This window comes from Python bivittatus, unplaced genomic scaffold, assembly GCF_059951505.1.
Source record: "Python bivittatus isolate LINGU-HERP-01145 unplaced genomic scaffold, Pbiv_v1 ctg000350_np1212, whole genome shotgun sequence".
Classification (NCBI taxonomy): domain Eukaryota; kingdom Metazoa; phylum Chordata; class Lepidosauria; order Squamata; family Pythonidae; genus Python; species Python bivittatus.
The window spans coordinates 23,650,274-23,670,426 of record NW_028277074.1 but is presented as its reverse complement, the minus strand read 5'-3'; the positions used below and the strand labels follow the sequence as shown (position 1 = coordinate 23,670,426).

The 20,153-nt window shown below is 35.4% G+C and overlaps 1 protein-coding gene across 1 annotated transcript; it reads right to left on the bottom strand.

Moving 5' to 3' along the window:
• Positions 1-1,536: 1,536 nt before the first annotated feature.
• On the bottom strand, positions 1,537-20,153 carry PWP2 (PWP2 small subunit processome component). Its single transcript, XM_088144723.1, has 21 exons — positions 20,016-20,153; positions 19,158-19,270; positions 18,531-18,625; positions 18,174-18,273; positions 17,653-17,796; positions 16,061-16,196; positions 14,954-15,180; positions 13,437-13,580; positions 13,156-13,226; positions 12,510-12,646; positions 10,671-10,819; positions 10,025-10,172; positions 9,064-9,214; positions 8,237-8,417; positions 7,373-7,520; positions 6,900-7,008; positions 5,941-6,006; positions 5,606-5,824; positions 5,094-5,244; positions 3,405-3,479; positions 1,537-2,837 (listed from the first exon to the last, which is right to left on the bottom strand). The coding sequence occupies exons 1-21, from the start codon at positions 20,031-20,033 to the stop codon at positions 2,690-2,692; spliced, it is 2,730 nt and encodes a 909-aa protein (XP_088000849.1). The 5' UTR covers positions 20,034-20,153; the 3' UTR covers positions 1,537-2,689.

Genomic DNA, 20,153 nt, shown 5'->3' with positions numbered 1-20,153 from the left:
TGATACCCCGGTTTGAGGTTGCATTGGTACCGACATTTTAAACCCTTTCTGACACTTTTGATAAGGAAGCTCTATCAGCATCATAGCCTCAGGTCTTGTATTTGCGCAGTCAAAAGCTTCAGAACAGGAAATAACCTTGTCCTTAAGTACTTTATTTTCTTGCCTTGCATAAGTGCAAAGCCCTGGACTCAAGTATTTATTCCAAGCATTTTCTCTAGCCGCTCTCAGGGGCTGTTTTACTGTGTTAGACTCCAATACTATTCCATTTAGATCATGGAAATGTTCAGTAAAAATAAATATTTTTCTACATTAGGATTAGGAGATAAGACTAAAACGATTCCAAAATATAATTTAATCCAAAAACCACCTGCAAAATAAAGTACAGTGGAATGAGGAAGAAAATACACATATACTTTACAAATAATAGGACTAAATTAGCAAAGGATCAGAATACTGATCTAAATCCAGCCTCACATTTTTAAGCACCTAACAATTGCATAATAGTTAAAATAGCTTAGGGTATGATTAGAACATACTGTTACAAATGGTAATTAAACAAATGTTTGTGTTTTAGGAGTAAGTATATATAATTACTAAGTATACAGATAGTCCTTCACTTATGGCCATTCATTTGGCAACTGTTCAAAGTTATGATGGCACTGAAAAAAGTGACTTATGACCAGTCTTCACACTTATGACTGTTGCAGCATCTCTGGTCACATGATCAAAATTTGGGTGCTTGGCAACCAGCATGTATTTACCATGGTTGCAGTGTCCCAGGGTCACATGATTGCCATTTGCGACCTTCCCAGTCAGCTTCCCACAAGCAAAATCAATGGGGAACCACCTGATTCATTTAATGACTGTGATTTGCTTAATGACCACCATAAAAATGTTGTGAAATTGGGTGTGGTCATGTGATGCCTCGCTTAATGACTGCACCGCTTAATGATGAATTTTCCAGTCCCTATTGTGGTCGTAAGTTGAAGACTACCTGTACAATATGTACTTAATAAATAATAATGCTTTACAACTTAGTCATGAGCCTTAAGTACAACTATAACTTATTTTAAAATAAATTCTGGTTAGCTATTTTGTGTAAATTTTAATCAAGTCTGCACTTTGTAAGTTTACTCTCTAATAAATGATAATCAGGAATGTAATCTTCAAAGGTTATACAAAACATGACTAACATTCTTTTATATTACTTAGTTTGCCTTGGCAAACAATTACATCCATTTGCTGTTTTCATATTTATTTGTCATATCTTTCAGCAAAGTAAGTCAAATTGTCCCATTTGGTTAAGGGAGGAAAAAAGGTTTTTTTTTTAAGGGCCTCAAGGGGCTTTAGAAATTATGAACCATCTATTTCAGTAATAGACATTTTACAGAGACAAAGGGCCTTCATCTCTTACTTTGGTACAGCAAAATGCTATTCATTAAAATAACTCTTGGTCTTTCTATTCAGCGGAGGATTCAAATTACAGTGGCATCTGCATCTTTCGCAGCAATTTCACTATTACTCAATATAGTACTGAAAGATAAGGTAAAGCAAACTGAGATGGTATAATTATTCTGATCAATCAGAGTGACTTGGCCATCTAAAACAGCTACTTTAGTTGTCTCAAAAAGGAATCCAATAGTTGTTTTCAGTGATTAGAATTATATTTTTATTCCCAGGGGTACACACAGTATTTTCTGCCTTATCCTGCAAAATAACAGGCATGGTATTGTGCAAATGGGAAATGCTGTTTGTTATTCCACTTCATGGAGCAAGTATTTTTGACTAGGCCTGATCGGTCACTTCCCCCAGTTTATCATTTTCAAATACTGTTCAAATAAACACACTCTATATTGAGTGGTATGTGTTTCTTTTGTATTTTTATTATTAGAAGTAAACAATTTTATTGAACAAAACAGGACTCCAGAAAAAAATAAATAAAACCCAATAAGCCAGATACCATTCCAGGGCAACAAGTACAAATAACTCCATTTATTGTAGCCTGTAGTTCTAAAGCATTTCTGCTGTTAAACCAGTAGAATTTCTTCATAATTTCCATTCAGGCTACAATATTAGAAACAAGAATTCCAAAGCATTTTTTGCTACCACTAATAAGATACACTATCATACTTACAAAAATACATGCATATGGAGTCCAAACCCTTCCTGTGAAACATACTTTCAATTATTTACCATGTTTCTACTATGATATTTTGAATAAGCTGTGCATGTAAGTTTCTACAAAGGTTTTCTAGAAAATCTGTGGTTATTTTAGGAAGATAAATGATCTTCTGTTTGCAAAATCTGAACCTATTAAATTCATTCTTTTGGTCCTTGTGTCTTCTTCCCATAACTATATATTTTATTTTATAGAAGTGATTTCACATAACAGGTCATTTAGGTAATTTGGTAATTGGACACAAGTAGGAACACTTATGACTCATGTAATCTATAAGAGAATTACAATACATGTCTAATGGCAAGGAAAAAGCCATGGTTGGGATTTAGTGACCATACCAAAGTCCAGGTATTCAGTTACTGGAAAAATTGTACAAAAGGCAAACTGCTTTCTCCCACAAGTATTATTTCACATTCAAATCACCTATAAAAAATAGGCCTCTTCAAGGGCTATGAAGTTCTCAGTGAATACCACTGTTTAAATTTATGCATGGAGAAAACTGTCATACTTCTATAAATGTACAGCTGATTCTTCCATAAAAGCCTCATTACTGGAGTCTTCCAAATCATTGTTTTCAGAGTCTTCTCCTGTGCGTTTCATGCCCCGTTGTTGTGAAATAGATAGAATGTATTTCATGTTATAACAATTCCAGTCACAACTGCAGAAACAAAAATGATCAGAAAAATAAGTCAAAAGCTATGCTAAACATGCCCACATATATAAAAATATAGCAAATAATCAGAGGCAATGAATTATGTGGTTAATTCAAATACAGATCACTCAATTACTCAACACATTATTCAATACTTTGAAGAATCTGAATGTTATCCTATGATATTTGAACTACAATGCCTTATTTACATATACAGTTCCTAATCAGATGTACAACTTAGCTTTATACTGGTTACTGCCTGTTGCAAGGTATTCTAATGCAGAATATGAGAGTAAATCAGGGAAGCCTCTACTTTTTCCACCATCATTAGAAGGTCTAACATATGATATTGCATATGTGGACTGTTGCTCAATATAGTAACTCTGGGCTACAGAGAACAAGGAATGATTAAGGGCCCAAAGAAAAATCAGGAAAAGCTGTCATTTACTCTGATTACAATGTGCCATAAGTAATGGGAAAGAGAGAGAGAACAATTTTTTTAAAAAATAAAATGACCTTATAGTACTGCTATTCTCCCCGACTAAGTAGAAAAAAATCAAATAAAATACTTACAGTTTAGAAAGGTCTTCAAAATGTTTCTGAATGCTCTTCTGAAGAAACTGAACAATAGGCAGCAGTTTATCTGATCTGCAAAAAGACAAACATACAGTCATTCTATAAACTAGCACTGTGCAAAGCTTTTGAAAGAGGTGTTAGCATAAAAACTTTGAAGCATTAAAACATCCACATCTTTTGCAAGACTTCTATAACTGCTTCAGATGCTACAAGTAGTCCTCAACTTACGACCATTCATTCAGTGACCATTCGAAGTTATGAATCTGCTGAAAAAAGTGATGACTGGTGTCCTAAGTCATGGCCATTGCAGCACCCCCACATTCACCTGATCAAAATTTAGGCACTTGGCAGCCTGCCCGCACTTACAACTGCAGGGGCACTTCAACTCCCCTCACCTGCCTATCTCCCCCCATCTATGCCCTCATGGCCCTCTGCCGCCCTGCGCTCCACCACCCCAGCTGACCTTTGGCATCTTCTTGCTCCAAAAAGCCCCTTTGCAAAAAGCTCCTGGATGGGGCTGGGCTGGGCTTTTGCTTTGCGTTGCGAAGAAGAAAAAAAAGTCAACCCAGGAGCACTGCACAAAGTGGCGTTTGGCATGCTGCTGTTCAGGGGCTGCTTTTGCTTTTCTTTTTCACAGCGCGAAGCTAAAGCCCAACCCAGCCCCACATAGGAGCTTTTTGCAAAGGGGCATTTTGACACGCCACACTCCAGGAGCTTTTTGCAAAGGGGCTTTTTGGAGCAAGAAGACAGCAAAGGTCAGCTGGGGCAATGGAGGGCAGCAGAAGTCTCGGAGTGCAGGGTGGTGAGGGCAACTGTGGCTGGGACTGGGCTGGGGTGGCTGTGGCTTCCAGGGGCATGGCAACCATCCCCAGAGCCGCGCAGTTCTGGGACTGCTTGCTGCCCCACAAGGCAGGGTGCAGGGCAGCCAGAAGGGCAGAGGTGGGGGGGAGATGGGTGGGTGGGGGACTTGGAAGCAGTCCCTTAACTTACTGAGGCTTGGGGCTAGGAAGGACTAAGCCCAGAATGGCTTGGATTGGTACTCGCTTAACAACCCGCGATTCTTGATTAATGATGGCAATCAGGACTGCCAGGATTGCCATCACTAAGTGATGCAACCACGTGACATCTCACTTTATGACTGCATCACTTAGCGATGGAAATTCCAGTCCCAATTGTGGTCGTAAGTCAAGGACTACCTGTATTTCCACATGCACATACATTTCACAGTAGTGAAACTATGCTATCCACACACATGCAAATAAAGAAAGAAATTTCAAAGCCACAAAAACTTTGCTTCTTGGTGCCAGTGCACAGTTTTCCAAGGCTTTGCACAGCCCTACACCATATACAAAAAATAAAAAGCCCAAATGTTAATTTATATTTAACTTTCAAAGTGTTAATGAACTTGAAAAAGTGTCTAAAGCAGTAGCAATAAAATAGCTACTAGTTGCAACAGACATATAGAGCATCTTGTTGCAACTTCTCTTGCACATGGCAGTTGGAAACATAACTGCTGCTTCTCTTGTTTTTAATCAAATCACTGTAAGCCAATGAAATAAGAATGGACTTGCTGACATTCTAACTAATGGCCTTTTGATGGTTGATATAATTCTACTTTTAAAGTTATCAACTGACTATTAATATGTATTCTCTCTCTATCAACCATATTAAGCTAAGCTCACTAACCTTGTTTTTAACTTGCATCCATGCAGCATAAGCAACTTCTGAGTCCACATGAGATAGAATTCTAAGTGACGAGATTTCTCAAAGCAAGATGCTAAAAATTCTAGGACCTTTTCTATGTACAAGTCTGGAAGCGATGAGCAGACTACATCAACTGTGTTTTACAACAAACAAGAGTATTAGTTGACAACAAATGAGTAAACCTAATTGGCAAAAGAGTCCACTTGTCATGACTTATGCAGAAAGAAAATGTTTGCATATTTAACAAAGGAAATTTAAGGCAAGGAAATGCTATATTGCATGACATAATTTTTTTTCAATTTCCCCTTTTTGTTCTGTGTTGTTTAATAATTAGAGAATTTCTACTCATTTAAAATACCCAAATTATTCAGGATATTATCTTTTCCCTTTTCTTTAGTACTTACACAAATCAAGTTTTGCTAACAGCTTAGAAATTTAGGAAATCTGGTTTTCTGCAACCATCACATTAAACTAGTAATAGTAGTCCAGCTTACTTTCATCATATGGCACAGTTTCTAGAACCTCTTGAATCATTTTCTTCTCATTTAGTCTAAAAGCCATGACAATAGCCTTAGTGTACTCCTTTTGGTGCAATACTTTACGAATATTGCTAGGGGTGATGTCAATTTCTAAGTCAAATGGATCAAAGGTGAGACTAGAGTCTAAAGAGTATATAAGAAGGCCTTCTGTAGTAGTTGCTGCCCAATTTCTTCCTGAAAGAGAAGCACAGTGATATTAGCTAAAATTATGGAAGTGAAGGAGGGCAGGTGGACAGGCAGGGAACTGAAGAACATTTTTCAAGCAATGAAAAGATCCTCCAAAAACCTACCAGTAGGAGAAAAGCGGAGGCAGGTCACTCTTATTTCTGGTTTAAAATGCCGAGAACTCATATCACCTGAAAATAAAGCAAAATGCAACTCAGTAACTTCCTACGTGTATCTTGCACAAACCAGTGCTGACACGGTAAGTTGACTGTTTCTACAATAAGTGTCGCAAGAAAGAGAGAGAGACAATTACATTTCTTATTTAAAAAATAAAAAATAAAAATGTGTATCCCATCTTTCCTCCAGGAGCTTAAGCTGGTGGACAGGGCATTTCCTCCATCAATATTCCCCCACTCCCACCCCAAACAACCACCCTGGGAAGTAACTATCCTTGTTCAGCATATTAACCAGTACAAATGTTTATGTGGTATATGTTTATATAGTTGTTACCATCAAAGCAACCATATCTGAACTATATCAGTTCAGAGGTAAACATTTAAATTTGTCAGTTGGCAACTTTAGAAACCCTTAGAAAACAGATTCAGATCACAGTGTTGATTGATCAAGCCCATTTTGCCTTGTCATAAATTATTCCAAATTAATTACTGAAATACAGGCAACATAGGTAGGAGGAGAAAAGAGGGGGAAAGGAGGGGAGAAGCAATATGTATACTGTTACACGGTAAGGGCAGTAGTGAAAACGCTATTGGTTACTATAACACAAGAGTTACTACATAACTATATTAGCTAAAACATCAGAGACAATGAAAAAGATTTTTATAACACCCTCAATATGTTGAAATATTTTCCAATGACCATAACCTGGGGCAATGCTTCTCATTCTCCAATAAAGACACTGTGATTGATCTCCAAACTATAAGATTCAATCATTTTATCAAGTGAGAGTGTGTGTACAAAAAGACTTGTTTAAAACTTCACCATTTTCATCTCTCATTACTCAACAGGAAAAAACCCTAACCTTATAGACATGACTTGGTGAGCCTTACTTAAAATTAACTGATACCTCTCTTAACTCCTGGAAGAGGAATGATAACACCATCATCATCGCCATTTCCCTCTTCTATTAATGCCATGCTACCAAATTCAGTCATCTTCCTGCGATCCAAATACTCCTGTAAAATAAAGTATATGACGACATAGCCTATTTCACATTCCAGATATGTTTCAGAATACTTTAGCTACAATGGATGCTAAATCCTTGCTCTTCCTCATCAGAACCAAGAATTCTCTATGACTGACGGATAAACTGTTATAACATTACAAAGACAACATTAATTCAAAGCATAGATAAGTAGGAATATCTTAATAAAAAATGCTTATTTATTCAAGTCACAGACACATGAATTGCTCGGTCCAAAGAATACATTCACTGTCAGTTTAAAAATACTGTGTGGTAAGGCAAGTAGCATCAGTGAGCATACTTTTATTCCATAAACTGTCAAGATTTATCCCATGTTCAAACATACATATACTAACCTCCATTGCATCTAAGGAAAGATTGCAAGATATTTCAAACTTCTTAATGAGAATCTGTTCCTTGATATGATAAATACAAACAAACTTTGATAGACCTCCTGCCAAAATGCATTGGCCATCAGCAGAATAACACAGACTAGTAAAAGATCTGAAAAAAAAAGTGCAAACCAGTAATTTGACATGCATCTCAGGCTTTAAATATCACACTGCTTATAGTTCTCACCAGAGCAGTTACTCTGGAATAACTGCAGTCTGCATCCCATATGATACAGTTGGGAATGTTTTCAAATATAATTTTGTGTGATGACCCAGATGTGTGCAGATATACTCAATTTAAATCTCTCTCAAACTTGTGAGATTTGACAATCTAACAAGGTATCTGTAAAAATTATTCCCATGTAAAATCCAAACAAGTTAAACACATTCCTGACATGTTTACTTCATTTTATTTCTCACAACCTTCATCTGTTAAAGTAATAAAGAAAAGGTTTTGAGAGATCTAAGAAATTCATTCAAGGTTACATTCCAAATAAAACCTAGGTTGAACTAAATCTCCAAGATCCTTCCAACTTTTACAGTCTATGATTCTGAGCTTGTTCTAAGAGTCCAACATAAATTTTATAGATTCATATTTTTTCTACAGCTGGAAATTACACTGATTTAGATAAATACCTATAATTTTTGGATTCAAGTATTTAAAAGAAAACCACAGAAAGCATGCAGAGCAGCTCTGCACTCCAATATTAAAATAAGCCTACAGTAATAAAGTTCAAATTCAAATATTCAGATAAGAGATTCCATTAATTATAATAGATATCCCCAGTTCAGAAAAAAGATAAAAAGGTCATTAAGTATGCTACCTACTTGCCCTTAGCAGCTTGTTTGGCAGTTATTTTGTCCAGCTCTTTTCTCCCCATCTGAAGGTCATGTCGCCCCATAATTGATCCAGTTTGCACCGCATTTTCATGATCCCAGAAAGTGATTTGCCCATCCAAAGAAGCTACAGCAAGCTCATTGCCATCCGGACGAAAGGCAACAGCAAGCACTGCAAAGATCATGAGTGAAATCAAAGGCAAGTTTTATTTAAGATTCATTCCATCACATGCAGTTTGATTTCATTATCTTCCATTCTTCAAACAGTTATCAGAGACCAGTTATTATCATTTTAAATTTCCACAAGCATAGAGATCCCACATTTCATAAGGATGGTCCTATTTCTTGTCCTGAAACATACGTGCAGTATCGGAAGTTTTAACATGTTCAATATAATTTCCCATCCATGTTGGAGGTTCATATAGCTCCCACCCAGATGACATTCAGAAAAGTAGTGAAAATGTGGCTGTTCTCCCAGGTCTTGGGGCAGAGTCCCTATAGGATATTTTATTGTTATTCAGAGTTTGCTTTCTGGATGCTTGTGCTCTGTTTCTTGCTTTATATTGTTCTTATTATTTTTTAACATAAGCCCCCCAAGTCATTTGGAGGTAGGCAGCCTCTAAATTGTATTAAATAAATAAAGAGTAAAGCTCAATTCAGACTCATTAACAAAAATTGTGTTACATGGAAGTTTTTGTTCCCATACCAGCACCCTGGAGGTCCCCATGTGAATGGCTTCACTCCACCAGGGTACCCCATAATTATTGCAAACATCACACAAACAAGGCAAGACATTCAAGACATTTCAACAGATTTACCATCAGAACTTAGTGCCAGAGTTTCTTTGGTCCTCCAGCTATCCAGCATGTCCCACAATCTGACTGTCTTATCCCAAGAAGCGCTTGCTAGAACACATTTCACTGGGTTAAAACACAGACTACTGATGGGGCCTTCATGACCATCTAATACCTAATGGAGAAAAATACATATGTGACATTTGGAAATCGTGATTTATCTGATCTATGTGCTACTGTTTCAAACTACTTCCACTTCTAAAGAGTGTACTTTTGGATCACAGATCCCAAGATTTCATTATTGGGTATAATTCCAACAATGAAAGTTCAACAGTTAATTATTTGAAGAGCTTTCTTTATATTGACAAACAGTATCTTCATAATGTGTGCAACATCAAAGCCACAATCTGCTGCAATAAACAAATCAATCGAGAGGAAAGAATTCCAAGCTCAAGTACCATGATTCCAAAACTATCACAGTTCAATAAGTTGTACCAGCAGCACAGGTGAGGACAACAGACTCGGGGTAATATTAGTGCATACTATTATCTGTAACTATGGCCACATTCAGCACAACAAACTGGGGATACAGTGTTATAGTGAATTATAAGAGAAATATTATCTACAAATACATGATAGATCTCTGCCCTTGCCCCTTATAAGATGCTGTTTAAATAATGAAGGCAAACACAGTACAGTATTAATAGGCCACAGCTGCACAGATGGAAGTTTCAGTTATCTGTTTAATTCCAAACTGTTCATTCAGAAATAAGACTGAGAAATCATGAGTTCTATAACTAAGTGTCTTGATTTTATTTTTCTCAGATAATCAGCTTTAAAATTCACAGGAATTCAATGTTTGACTTTAATAATCACTTAAAATTCTACCTTTATAGGATTTCTCTTTTAAAGGAAATACTGGTAAGAATATGATTTGCTTCAAAATGGATTACTGCAAGCACCGTAAAAAGTGTCTGTGGCTTACGTCTAAAAGTCGTCCACTCTGCACAGACCACACAAATACTTCAAAAGAGTCCTGGGAACCAGCTGAAACAATTTCTCCACTGGAGTCCACAGCTAAGCAGGAGAACTGTGTTGGTCGTGGGGAAGTGAAAGTGCGGAAATTGCGGTATCTATTGTAAAACGCAAGAATAAAGATACAAAGATACAAGATACAAAATACTTTAATGACCAAGTATAAAATATATACAAGAAATTTGTCTTCGGTGACGAACAGCAAGATCAACAGTGCGTTTGGATAGCAACAGAAAAATAATAAACAGTAACAATAACACTGCCCAGTAAAATAAGGTGTAAACCCCCCCCTAAATACTACAAAACTGAAAACAATTACACAAATAATGTTTGATTAGGGTTTTCATTATGCTTCTACAACAGCCTAGTATTATATGTCTACTTCTAACATGGAGCATGATTTTTACAGGGGAGGCTTCCAGATTAGATAACACTAACACAATTTTCAATTGACACAACTGCCCAAGAGAACACAGTACAACTGATCTAATGAAAAATTGCATCTCCAGACTTTAATAAAGAATACCTTACATTTTCTGATGTCTATTTCAAGACAGGATAAAACTAAAAGTAAACAAGTGAAATAATAAGCTTACCTGTGGAGATCAAATGCTCGCACTGTTCCATCAAGAGAAGCACTCAAAACAACATATCCTGAGTTGGTAAATGTTACAGCAGATATGATGCTGGTATGCTCAGTAAAGGTGACAAAGCAGAAGCCACTGCTGGTATTCCATACTTTCACCTACAATGGAACAGAAAAGCTTTAAACCAGCTTGAGATAAATTATTACTTTTCAATAACTATTTGACTTTGAGAGCTTACTATTGAAAGAACATTCCAATTTGCCACCTTTAATAGTTAACCAGTCATATTTTGAACAAAAAATACAGAATCATCTCTTCAGAAGCTGGTATGACCATAAGTTTCACCTGTCATACATTTTTATCCCACCTTTATATATATATAATTCAAGACAGCAAATATACCTAATATTATTCAACCCTGCTCCAACCAAATATTTGGTTAAAAAAAAAATACAACCACACTTCTACAGCCAATCAGGATTAAACAAACATATAAGGGACATTAGTTTCTAGCTCCTAAATATGTTGACTAGAATTGAAAAAAACCACTAAACTAGAATTTTATTTTTTAAAAAGATACATTAACTAGTAAGATCACAACTGAACATAAAAGATACTTAAAATTAGATCCTATCATTCCAAAAGTGAATTTCATAAAAATAGTAAACTTAGCATTTTTTGTACTCTGTTGACTTCTCACAAAATATATGATAAGCAATGTTAATTCTAATATTTTTTAGACTCTGCTTAAACCATTAATAGAAGGACCAAATGAAGTGCTTCTGTTGTTTTCCAGTGGTGCTTTATTGTTAGTACTTTTTCAACTCCACAATTTATTTTAAATACCACAAAAAATAATTTTAGGATTTAGTATTCCAGAATAATTTAACACAGACATGCTGAATTATAAATTTTAATATGCATGTTGAATTATAAGGAAAACTGCACACTTAACATTTCTGACAATTAACCTACAGATATATTTTTTGTCACACAGTGTCACAGTTATTACTATATTTTAGTAATATTTACTTATCCTTATTTACCCTTAGTAATATTCAGTAGAATAACTACAACTACTTTTTGAGTTCCTTAATAAGATTATTTTGATTTGTCAGGGTTGAATTATGAAAGAAATCTGCACACTTAACATTTCTGACAATTAACCTAGAGATATATTTTTGTCATACAGCGTCACATTTACTACTATATTTTAATATGTTACTTATCCACCCTTATTAATATTCAATAGAATAACTACAACTACTTTTTGATTTCCTTAATAAGATCGTTTTGATTTGTCAAGATTAATCTTATAGGTCTTGACAATCCTGATTTGTTAAGGTTAATCTTAAACCTTGATTTGTCAAGGTTAATCTGACTAGTACTTGAATGGGATACCAAGATACATGCTTGACTGGAAAATCAGAAAAATATCCTTGAAGAAGGCAATAGAGAATCATTTCCACATTCTTATTTCTAACAGAGTTAGCAAAAGAGTACAATGAATAATGGAGAAAGATAACCTTGATGCATATCTTTGTAACATAAATGTTGAAAAAAACAGCCATTCTCAATGCAGATGGTCTTTTCACAACACATTATTGATTGCCTGCTCTTAAACTGCCCTCTCATATTAATCAAATATTTCATATATTTAAAAAATCCCATTCCAACTCATCAAAACCTGTTTCTACATCCAAAACAATATTATGGTTTTAAGTATTTTAATTGTTGAATGTTAATGTATAACGTATTCATTTAATATTTGTTAAATCCTTTCTTGCTTTCTTTAAACAATACACTAAGAATTAGTTTTAAAACTCAATGTTTTAATCAACAACTTACTTTTCCATCATCCCCACCAGTAACTAAATACTGCCCATCTGGTGAATATGCAAGTGATACCATGCTGTTGAAATGGCCTTGCTGTTTCAGCACATAGGACTCACTTTGCCATTCCCATACCAAGAGCTGTCCCAGACCTGTCAATACAACAGAAAGGAAAATTGGTCATCTAGTGGGGATCTATGTATGTACCAGTAATAACCTAACCTTGGTCAAATAGAGAGGACAAATGAGGAGTGAATCACAGATATATGAAGGAACGGTGAATATGTTGAGAGGGTTAGAAAGACTGAACAAGATGTATTTGATGAAGAGGAGACAGAAAGAGGTGAAAAGTTTAAAAAATAAAAGGGAATATTTGAAACAGTGGATGGACGTCATTTATACAAGGACCGTTTGTAAAGATAGAAAGGTATGGAGAGTTACAATCTTGGTATAAACTAGATTTAGCTATACTTTTTTATCTCATGCCTTAATTTCTTTGTCTTACTACTTCTTACTCTTTCTGTGCTTTGCATAATACTGCTTACTCTAAAAGCACACAGCATCCTGGGTATGAATATAGATATTTATGTACCAATCAAAAGATTATTTTAACAATACTGCATAAGCAGGCCCTCCCTAATTCTATATCTTAGTTACGCACCTGCACATCCAAAAGCAATCCAGTCACCAGTACTGTTGATAGAAATAGATGCAATTCTCTGGTCTGAAATGCTGAACAGAACAAAGAAAAAGTTAAATAGATCAAAAACAAAATTTATCATTATTTCCTAAGTTAAAGATACTGCTTCAAGTATTCTCCCAATAAACAAAAATCACTTAAACAAAGCTGATGAATAATTATTTCTTTAATATTAAAGTAATATTAGTAATATTAAGTAATATTAATAATACATATCTTCAGTCTACAATATTAACATTAACCTTAAAGAATGGATGAGATTGAATTCTGGAAGCTCATGAAGGTGAAAAATTCCAGAAGCAAATCCAGTGACCAACAGATGGATTTTCTTGTGATAAGCTGCAGCTGTCAAGGTGTTAAAATCTCCTTCCTTGTTAAAAAAGTATCTGAATACACAAAGAATAAAAAATTATCAGATTTTTAAATCAGATTTAAGAATAATTACCATCAAATTACCTTTCTAATAAAGAGTAGTTTGACAAATAGGAAAGGAAACAGTAATGGTCGGTGATAAAATGCTGTTTTTATGTTAGCAAATTGAGAAAAGCAAGAAAACAATATTAACATGTATTGTTAATATTTGTCACATGTTACTAAAGACTGAACAATAATCATGAGTCAAGGTTAAAATAAAGAGCAGAAAGGCTTTAAGTATTAGCTGTCTAAAATTTTAGCAAAGTCTGTGTAGTACAGCTATAAGAATCCTACTAAATTTAAATGGAATTGCATATCATCTTTTTTTCTCACATCCTTCATTTTAGCGAGTGGTGTGTTTGGTTAAGATTTTAGGCTATTTTATTCAACTATTAGCTGCACAAGCACCTGCAGCATAGCAAGCTGTCACTACTGCTCCCAGTATATCATTGCTTAAATGACTGGAGAGAATGCATAATATAATGGCATGCACATTTCCATATTTCCACCAGAGGACAGAGATCCTCCACAGCATCCACAACTTATTATCCTCCTGATTTTCTGGACTTCAATTAACAGAATTCCCACCCTTCGCCATCCTGGCTGGTAATATTTGCAGTTGAAGTCCAAAACACCTGGGGGGGAGGGGCGGAAATGTTAAGGAATACAAGATCAATTGTTTGTCTTAAACCATGTAGGCTAAAGAAACAAATTTAGCCCACATTTTTAAGCCTTCTGCTTAAAAAAACTGATTGTAGTGCTGGGTTAACAATTCTTCCTAGTTCAGGCTTCTTGAAATTCAATGAGTTTTATCTCACATCTTATGTGCCATGCAGAACAGCAATCTGATTACAGGCACAACACGAGGTTCTTCTACTCTTTGTCAGTTAACACTGAGATCAACAATGACAATTTTAATATTGTGGAGTCCTTGGGGTTCTCTGAGCTTGGATCTTTTCTTGCAAACATTTCATTACCCGGCTAGGTAACATCTTCAGTTACCTAGCCAGGTAATGAAACGTTTGCAAGAAAAGAACCAAGCTCAGAGAACCCCAAGGACTCCACAATTCAACCCCAAGCTACACATATTCACCTCTATTAATTTTAATATTTCTTAACAAAACCAGAATTCTTGAGTCAGCCTCATCAGTAATATAAAAACTAATACATAAGATCTTCAGCTCAGAAGGTTAATTATAACAACCTGTTTCTAGTCACCTCTACTATGATTGCATTCATATGTTAAAAGCATTCCAATGGAGTTTGCTTAACCACTGTAAATAAACCAGATAGAAATGTACAACAAATTCCTCTTAAAACTTTCTCTTCCTAGAAAATCACTTACTTGGCAGCACATGAGTATTTCACTTTCTTTTTGTTTTCTTTTTCATTTCCACTGGCTTTTCCATGAACCTCGTTGCCTTTTTGTGTTTCTGTCAACTCTTCATCTAGGTCTTTTGCTGATTCTTCCTTGTCAGTGGATTGGCTTTTGGGAGTTCTAGGTTTCAGACCATTTAGCTCTGTATCACACTGCCACACACACAGAGCTCCATCACGGCTGACAGTGTATAACTACAATAACAAAATATTATTATAATTATCAATTGACAGAAATTTAAACAAATGAACTGTTTAAACAAACTCCAAGCCCCTAACTTCAATTGACAGAAATTTAAACAAATGAACAAATAAACAAATTCCAAGCCCCTAACTTCAATAAGGACCTTGCATTATTTGGCCCATAAGACCTATCAACTTGTAACAGTAAATCCTATATAAAGATTTGCTAACATACAGTCTTAGAAATGATCTAGCCTATTGTTACAAAATGCTACCTTCTAATCTAAATTCTATCTTAGAGTGTGTATGACAGAGAGAGAAAAACCTCTTGAAATATTTGGATGTACGATATCTTGATTGTATTTTTTGTTATTATATTTATATTGAACACATACATTCCACTTAGTGACAGAGAACAGGGCTTTGAGCACTTCAGATTCAAAGGCAAAAAGTGGTTTGGAGCACTTGGGGTATGCTTATATATCATCTGCCTGCAACTTCTTTTCAGACTGCTCTCTGAAAAGACAATGGGATCCTGGGGAAAAGCATAAAGGAATTGTAGAGAAATGTAGGATGTGCTTACCTGCATACTTCAAAGCATCTTTTTGTTTTTGAATCTGAAATGCTGCACAGCCCTAATAGACAACTAGATATGTGCAATCATTAGTTGTTTAAGTCCAAAATCTACAGTGCTAATTGTCTGTGGCTTCTTAGAATACTGCATCAACTACCATCATATTTAAAGTACTGCCCTGCTTGCTAATGTATTACCACTGTAACTATATACATATATATATATACACATACATACATACACCTCACAGTGACCAAATCAAATAAATACTAACCAACTACATTACCAACATATGAAAAAAATGTGAAAGGTACATACATCCAAACTGTTTTCTTCAAAAAAACAGGCAACAATTGCATCTTTATGACCTCCTAGTGCATAATAAACCAGATTGACCCAGCGTTCTGCTCCAAACACCCATGTTGACATATCTTTACTACCCACTGCAAAACATCTAAAAGAAAAAAAAAGTTACTTTATCAGTAGGGACGCGGTGGCGTAATGGCTTAATGACGCTGGAGTTTCCGGCCAGAAACGGTTGACACTCCAGCGGTTCGAGCCCAGCTCTGCATGACGGGGTGAGCTCCCGTCATTCATCCCTAGCTCCTGCCCACCTAGCATTTCGAAAGCATACAATCCACGAGTAAATAGGTACTCCCATTTCGGCGAGAGGAAAAGCTGGTGGCACTTTGCGCGGGGACAGGAACCGGTTGCTGATCCACCTAGACGCGATCGTTGGAAAGATGCGACGCAACTAATGGAAGATCGGCGGAGGAAGAAAAAGCCCGGATGATCTGACTCCCCTGCGACTGCTGCTGGCCAAGTTTAGTAATTGTAATAATTGTTGTAATGTAGTAATGTAACTGTTAATATGTCATGTTGTATGTTGCCCAGAGTTGCTCTGCTGTGCAAGATGGGCAGCTATATAAATATGAAAAATAAATAACTCTCTAATGTCTGTGACAATTACATAGCTGTGGATAAGACAAGTTATTTGTGCCAGACAGTTGTCTCCTAATAGCCTGTTGCCCTGGGAAAAATACTGATGAATTAAGATAAGGTAGTCCTCATTTAGCAACTGTTCAGTTACGATGATGAAAAAATAACTTTATGAGCATCCTCACATTTATGACCTTCTCAGGTCTGTAAAGTAAAGGAAAGCTGAAGTAAAATTATAAGCAGGGCCATGGTTTTGCTTAACAACCACTTTGCTTAACGACCGGGTTGCCAGTCCTGATTGTGGTCACTAAACAAAGACTACCTGTAAATTGTTGGATCCAATGATTCATTTCCACCTTCAGAGGCAAGAAATCAAAGCATGCACCTTCAGCCCTATAAACCTGGATATTTATATTATTAGATTACAAATCATGGATTGAAACTAGAAATCTATAAGCAGATTTTCATTCCTGGCAGAGAAAAAGGCAATTGTTGCTTCTTTTTCCCATGGAATTTCCTCCACCCCCACCTGCCATTTCCTCTGAAGAACTGGGAACCATCTGAAACTGAGGAAAGTTCCTGACAGACAATTCTGAAAAGGGGAAAATAAAGAATTAGCTTCTTCCTTCTGATTCACAGAAAGGTTTGAAGCCTCTTCTGAAAATTGGAGGATTCCTTAAGATCTTCAGCAGCATAACTCTTATCACTTTATAATAAACTGCATGCAGTAAATTTAGTGATAGTAAACATCTTTGTGAAAATTGAAAAAAAGAAGTACATGAATACAATATACAGAACAGACCACAGACACATATACATATACATACAAAAAATTGGGCAGCATGTCCAAATACATTTTAAAATTCTGTTATTAATGAGTGTATCAGCAAACTAAAATAACACAGGTGCCATTGAAATTAAATATATTTGTTCATTTTTTTGCTTTCTCAATAAACTACACAAAAACTTACTTGGAATCATCAGTCCAGTCAATGCATGTCGTTTCATCATAAGCACCATAATATGTTGTATCAAGAACAAATGCATTAAATTCTCTTTTTTTCCCTGGGGCATGGTACATCAGTGCAACTTTGTCTTTAGTAATCACAAATTTTCTATTTTACAAAAATGAAGAATAAAAATAAATTATAGAATTATTCAGCAAAGAAATAAAGATCAACACATTATAGCCAATTTAGTTAACAAGTAATTATATAATTAAAATTATGTATGCTTCTGATGTAGATAGCACTTACTTTGTGATAATTATTTATAAGAACAACTCTTATAAATAGCAAAGATAGCTACAGATTGACCTTGAGGATGATCCATTAAATGGTTTTATCTTCAGTTATATCTATTTTTCTTTAAACTAACTTATTTTCCTTAGTACTACTTTCATGATGAACTTATTTTACTTTATTGTTAATTGCTACTATTTCTATACAAAGTAAAATAGTAAAATCAAATACTCAAATATAGTTCTTCATACTTTCCATTTGGAGCAAAACAGACACTATGGACAGGTTTCTGAAAATGGAATCGATGGATAACAGATTTACTGATCAAACTGACAAGTAAGGCAGATCCCTCTGTAAGGAACAGAAGAAATATTTCAATTTCTTTTTAAAAGATGCAAATAATAAAAACAGTTCTTTTACATTTTATTTCTGTTCATATTCTAACTAGGGGAATTTAATTCACACATTTTTATTTTATCTGCAATTCAACAGAACGTGTAAACAACAACAGGTTAAAAAAATAGCATATTAGTCTTAATAAGAATGTAATAATATTTGTAAATGTAATTTACTGATCAAATTCTTTCATAACATCTTAAAAAGATTACCTTCATCAACAAGTATAGCAAGATTTCCATCTGGAGACAGTCCCATACATGCAACATTGTACTGTGCAGCCAATGGTAATGTTTCAGACTTGTTACTGAAAGAACAGATGAATCAAATATCAAAAACAACAGAGTAGTAATTTACAAAGTAGTAATTTTAATTATATACTTCTACCAGATGCAGGAATAAGACATGGAAGCAAATACAGAATTTGGTTTCCGGGCAACATTATCCAATATATTTGAAGTAAAGTAGAGAACTAAATCCTCTACAACACTAATTTAGCAAATTTATCTTATAAATTTCTTCCACAAAACAATGACTTCAGAGGCAGATTGCAAAAGTATTTTTAACAGGCTATTTACTAATCATACACTGAGAAGCTACACAAGAGCAAGTGAGGTATAATGGTTCAGATATTGGACTGGCGCTTGGAAGACCTAGGTTCAAGTCCACCTTCAGTCTTCCCACATCCTCTTAGTTCAAACAACCTCACAGCATTGTTTTTGTGGGAAAAAACTGGAAGACAAACTATTATATACATGCTTTGAACTGAACAGACAATAGGACAATATTTCTTCCACAAAACAGACAACAGACAATAAATCAAATAAACAAATGAATACTTTTTCAAGTCAAAGACTGTAATTCTGTTTCCCACTGGGCTAATCAGAGAGTTTCCATCTGGAGTGAACTTCAAGTTACCACAGCGGTAGACTGTACCCAACAAGTTGGAAAACTAGAAAAAATAAAATTGAAGTTGCATTAATGCAACTTAAGCAGAAAATGAAATAAAGCACAAAAATGCAGTACAGTATTATAACTCTTAAAGGCATTTTCAGACAATGCAAATTTGAAAGATACCGAAAATGGGAATTAAAAAGTGTATATGATTTGTAACCAACTCATTCCCAAAATGTAGAGAAGAACATATAATGCACAAATAAATTCTATATGGAGATGCTCTAACAGTAAGATCTTAATCGTGCCATTTCTATATGCCCTAAATATTTCACTTGATCTTAAGATACAACACTACTGTAATATCAAACGTAATTAGTAACTGGATTTAGAAAGCATAATGTAACAAGAAGTTGTAGAGAACCTCTCAGGTATTTTGGGTTTCTGAAGAGAGAGATTTGGAAGCAATCCAGCTGTACTCTTGTCAAATGTAAACCCTGATACTGAGCTTTAACATGGACAAAAAGAAACGGTGAAGTGCAAAATACATTGCCTACTCGTGGATAATAAGCACAGTGAGAAGAAGCGGGAAGGAACGACTAGTGAGACTCATCCCAGGTTACATTTTTCAAAGATAGATATCCAACCCGCTCCAGTTGTGAAACCTGCAGGGAAGCAGCAACGGGATAAAAAGAGCAGGCTGGAAGACCAACCGGGAACAGGGGAGGAAAAAAAAAACAAGGGAGCAAAAATTGCAAATCCCCAAATCCTCCAAGTCGGCAAAAGCACCACGGTTTTCTCACCCGGTAAGCGAATCTCATCCCTGCAGCTGCCCTCGCGCCGCTTGCAGCAACTAAGCGCCTCACACGTGAGAGCAGCTAGGCAACCGGAAGGTTTTATTCGTTCCATTTCCGGGTCAAAAATGTTTCCACAGCAACTGG

Excerpts from the sequence above, each read along its gene's own strand:
- PWP2 (XM_088144723.1), bottom strand. Across the intron at positions 18,626-19,157 it reads ACAGTCTTTGACTTGAAAAA|TAACAAGTCTGAAACATTAC; the intron begins GTATTCATTTGT and ends CTGTTCTTTCAG. Across the intron at positions 13,227-13,436 it reads AATCTCATCCATTCTTTAAG|CATTTCAGACCAGAGAATTG; the intron begins GTTAATGTTAAT and ends TGTTCTGTTCAG.